The sequence below is a fragment of the Hippocampus comes genome, unplaced genomic scaffold (assembly GCF_001891065.2).
Source record: "Hippocampus comes isolate QL1 unplaced genomic scaffold, H_comes_QL1_v1.1 scaffold446, whole genome shotgun sequence".
Classification (NCBI taxonomy): Eukaryota; Metazoa; Chordata; class Actinopteri; order Syngnathiformes; family Syngnathidae; genus Hippocampus; species Hippocampus comes.
Window position 1 is genome coordinate 209,311 of NW_017805564.1, and position 4,542 is coordinate 213,852.

Sequence of the window (4,542 nt, forward strand, 5' to 3'; positions counted from 1 at the left end):
GCGTGTGCCTCTGTGTGTGTGTGAGACGTCCTCCAAAAAGTGTGAAGAAAAAGAAAAGTGGGGAGGGAGGAGCACTCGCTCGACTCCGTGCTGATGAACGTGGGGTTCCCTGTGGAGAGTGTTTACTTACAAAGCTAATGGGGAACATTCGACACCGCCCGCTCGCTTGGACACACACAAAACATTTTGGAAGGAAGCCGCACGCAATGAAAAATCAAACGTTCAAATCGAAAGATTTTGTACATAGCAATGAATTCATCTTCATTGTAGTTGCGCTCGTATATTTCAGAAAGGGATCATTTTCTCCTTGGTACTTAATCATTTCTATTTTGCACTATATTTTTCATTTCAATATTCCTGTACCACATAATCACATTATTTTTCGTTTTGTGCAGTGCACGGACACTGTTGGAATAATGAAATTGTACAAAAAAAAAGCATTTGTGTGGCGCGCACACTCACTGCTGACTAGCTGTCCCACGCTAAGCGCCGAGGATGAGGAGGAGGTGGTGGAGGAGGAGGAGGAAGAGGCCAGGTGCAGCGGGCTGTGCCGGTGGGCCATGTGGAGCAGGCCGGGCTGCGAGGACGAAGACGACGAGGATGATAATGAGGATGATGAGGACGAGGACGAGGAGGAGGAGGAGGCAGGGCCGCTTGCACCCTGCTGGGCCCGAGGCCACAAAAAAAAAAAAAAAAAAAAAAAGAAATTCAGGTTCACTGTTTCAAGCAGTGGTGTCATGACTATGTAATAAACAGTTATGAAAGGGAGCCATTTAGTAGCGAACCCATTTGTGTGCTTTTAACTGCTCCCGATTCCTTCCGGGGTCACTTACTGTCTTTGTCGGAGAAAAAAAAAAAAAAAATGGAAAGAGAACATTTGTTGACAAGCTCAGAGGCGCATCTCCGTGAATCAAACGCAATTTCCAATTGGGTAAGCAGCGGCGGCACAATAACAATAACAATGTACTTTTCTGCTTTCCGCACCTTCCCGATGCGCTTTTACAACATCAAGACAGGAGCCTTGTCACGCCGGCTTCTCTTCGCCTCCTTTGCTAGTCATTATTTTCCGGGCGGCGTGTGTTTGTTGGGGCTACGCGCTAGTCAACAGCCGAGCTAGCACGCGCTGTCAGGACCGCTGACAGGCCGGGAGAATTATCTAGCTTGAGTTGGAAATATTCCCAACCGCAAGGTCCTGACAAGCGTAAATGATTCCCTTTCAAGTGGAGAGCCGCCCGCCCGCTAAACATTATTTACAAACGCAATCATTCATGCCGAGTGGCGGGCGGACGCAATTAAACGTCCGTCTGCGCGCATTGGGCAACTTTTTAAGGGGCGGTTCTGCGAAGGCGAGCCAGTCAATATCCTTGACAATTGGCAAGCGTGTGACTTGTTTGGATCGTCAACTTTGGAGCTTTCAGTCTTCAAAAAGAAAGCTGGAAACGCCTGCCTATGAGACTCCAACCGCTCCATCCAAGGACAAATACAAACGTCTCGACATGCCGCTAAAATTTGAAACGGGGGTGCCCACCTGCTTGATGGGCGACAGCGTGATTCCCTGCGTGTTGATGACGGGCAGGATCTGATTGCCGATGACCGTGGCGATGATCTGCCCTTGCGCGTTGGTCAGGAGCTGCGGCGTGATGGGCGGCACCTGCAGCCCCGCGTTGCCGCCTCCCGATTGGCTGGACGGCCCTGCCGAGTTCGCCATCAGCGGGATTGTTCCGATGATCTGGGGAAAAATAAAATAAAATAAAATAAAATAAAATAAAATAAAATAAAATAAAATAAAATAAAATAAAATAAAATAAAAGGACGGGTGACTGGCTTGGTTTGGATGCAGCTGGTGTGTGTGTGAATGGATCGAAGGATGTATTAGCATGTGTGTGTGTGTTTGTGTGTGTAAAATGACAAACCGCCAAAAAGAAAGACAGACAGTGTTTGAATGGCTGCTAAGTCTTCAGAATGTTGCCGAGCCGCTCGTCCAGACAAAAGCAAGCGAGGCCAGAGTGGACTGCTGGGAGCGCACTGCAAAGGTCAACACTGAATACCTGTTTGGATGCGCGTGTGTGAGCTGGTGCACACCAGTGCCTGTGTTAGCCATCACGCGGCGTGAGCATGAGCGTCTGAGTGTGTTGAAGTGTCTTTGTATGTCTTTACTGAGAGGAGTACAAACAAAAGTGTTTCTTTCTTTTCTTTTTTTTTTTTTGCCAGGTCCTGGTGCTTTTAATCCAACTCAGCGGGTGCCCCCCGCCTGCACTCCCGGTCACCTTCATCCTGTGTGCTTGTAATCAGGAAGGGCAAATGCCAGAGTGCCGTTTCAATGGGTGGAAGTTGACGTGGGCTCTTCAGTCTCGCTTGAGTCGGGACCCCCCGTTACGCACAACAGTCGCTCACGATCCCAAACCAGGACTTAAAAGTTCGAGACCACAACTCATCAAGATCAAGGTTTTATAGGGGTCCAGACCGTGACAAGACTAAGCCCGCAAAAACACATTTTCTAACCCATGACAGAGTTGGAGAGCTCAACAAGATTCTCTGTTGATTTTTTTTTCTTTGACAGCCACTGCGTCGCCATTCACTTTTTGTGCCTTGACATACAAGCTCAGTTCCGTCCGCGCTCTCAACTATTCAATCTCATATTGCGTGTCACTATTTGCCAAAGTGCCGTTTTTTGTCAAGTGACCGCCACCATGTGTTCACATTTCAAGTTTGCACACGTCAAAGCAAAAAAAAAAAAAAAAAAAAAATGATCCCGATGACAAAAACTTGCATGTCGGGTCACTCATATGTCAAAGCGCCGCTCCGCTCCACTTGTACGCAATTTTTTACAATGAAGCCAAATGCGAGTCAAACGTATTTTGCAAAACTCGTATTGACATTGCTTCACATTGGCTCCCTCGCCGCCCCTCCCCTCGCATACATCGCTTTGACATAATCGGGGGGGATCGTCGCGAGCGAGGCGGGCCGGCAATCTGTAATTCATCCTCGCCACGGCTCATTTGGCTACGTTGCTTCGCATTAGGGTGCAGATAATTTATCTCTCTCTGCCTTGTGCTCGTTTCCTGCCACTTAGCATATTTTATTGCTGCGCCCTCGCCACTCCCCCCCCGGGCGAGTTCCCCGCTTCGCATGCCGGCGCGGCACGACGGGGGGAACTTGTTCCACTCAATTATTCATGGTGGTCACGGCGCTAAGTGCTTGTTCCGTAAGCGTAATAAAAAGAGCGGGCGAGTGACAGCTTGCTTTGGAATATTCTTATGATGACACTCCAGGGCCTTGCTTGCTCACTTTTAAGTTTACTGACGCTTAATGTTGATGTTTTTTTGCTTGATTACCTCCGCCATGGATCTTGCTGGATGCTTTCATCACGTTCGTCTCATTTGCATGCAATGAAAATTTGAACTGACTCCACCCACACTCAGAAGAAGAAATTTGATGATGAGGTTTGGCCTTGGCGGAGGTCTCGTTTGTGATTGTTTTCTACATTTGTCTGAGCCGCAGTCTGTTTTCAAGCATGCATGGTGTGAGGCTTATCCCCCCCCACACACACACGAACGCACACGGCCAGTCTGAATAATGCCGGGGAATAATGAGTCGGCCGGGGAGCAAAGGCTGCAGCCCGGAGGTTTGACCGTCTCGCTGACCCGATTATGTCAGGCGTCGTCAGGCCGCCCGAGACGCGACAAAAGCACATAGCTCGGCACGTCGGCATGGGCCGGCGCTGCCGGCGTCTTCGGGAAGTCCATACTGTCTCATTAGCCACGTTTAGCGTCAAGAACGACGACGAGCGCGACCGCTCCGGCACAATGATAGCACGCAGAGTTAAGCGCCGCATCACTGCTGCCACCAAACAAGCTTGGTGGCTTGTCTGGGAGTGCGAAGATTAAAATCCAAACATTAGTTTAGTGCAGCCAGATAACAACTCCTGCTCACAGGCACGTATTCTTTATCCTCGAAGAAGAACGACTACTATTGTCAGCATGACTGCATTGAAGAGGCTTCTGGTGGCCACACCAGAAGGAGCAGCACACTGATTTGGATTGCAGCATTAAATCAGAAAACATAAACTGCTTCATGCTTGATGTTCTATTGCACTGTTTTATTATGAGTGCCATTGGAGTGTCGAAATGGTCTTTGAACAGCGTCCACCACCAAGTCAACGTATTGACGAGCGTCCGTCCGTGTGTTCAAACTCACAAATTTGCCTCGAATACGCGCCGGGATGAGATGATTCATTCGGCGAGGCTGGGCGATGACAAGTGCCATCATTCAAGCATCCGCCTACTTACTGAGCAATTCTGCGAATATGACCAGCTCAGCGTTTTTTTTTTTGTCGAAATGGTCTTTGAACAGCGTCCACCACCAAGTCAACGTATTGACGAGCGTCCGTCCGTGTGTTCAAACTCACAAATTTGCCTCGAATACGCGCCGGGATGAGATGATTCATTCGGCGAGGCTGGGCGATGACAAGTGCCATCATTCAAGCATCCGCCTACTTACTGAGCAATTCTGCGAATATGACCAGCTCAGCGTTTTTTTTTT

General features: G+C 48.9%; 1 protein-coding gene across 1 annotated transcript in view; it reads right to left on the reverse strand.

Annotated features, from left to right (window-relative positions):
- The window catches only part of pou6f2 (POU class 6 homeobox 2), a 52,090-nt gene that overhangs the window by 3,479 nt on the left and 44,069 nt on the right, over positions 1–4,542 (reverse strand). The window contains exons 6-7 of the mRNA XM_019879865.1: positions 1,529–1,729; positions 463–661 (exon numbers count right to left, since the gene is read on the reverse strand). Coding sequence (XP_019735424.1) covers positions 463–661; positions 1,529–1,729 — 400 coding nt within the window. The remainder of the gene's footprint in view (positions 1–462; positions 662–1,528; positions 1,730–4,542) is intronic.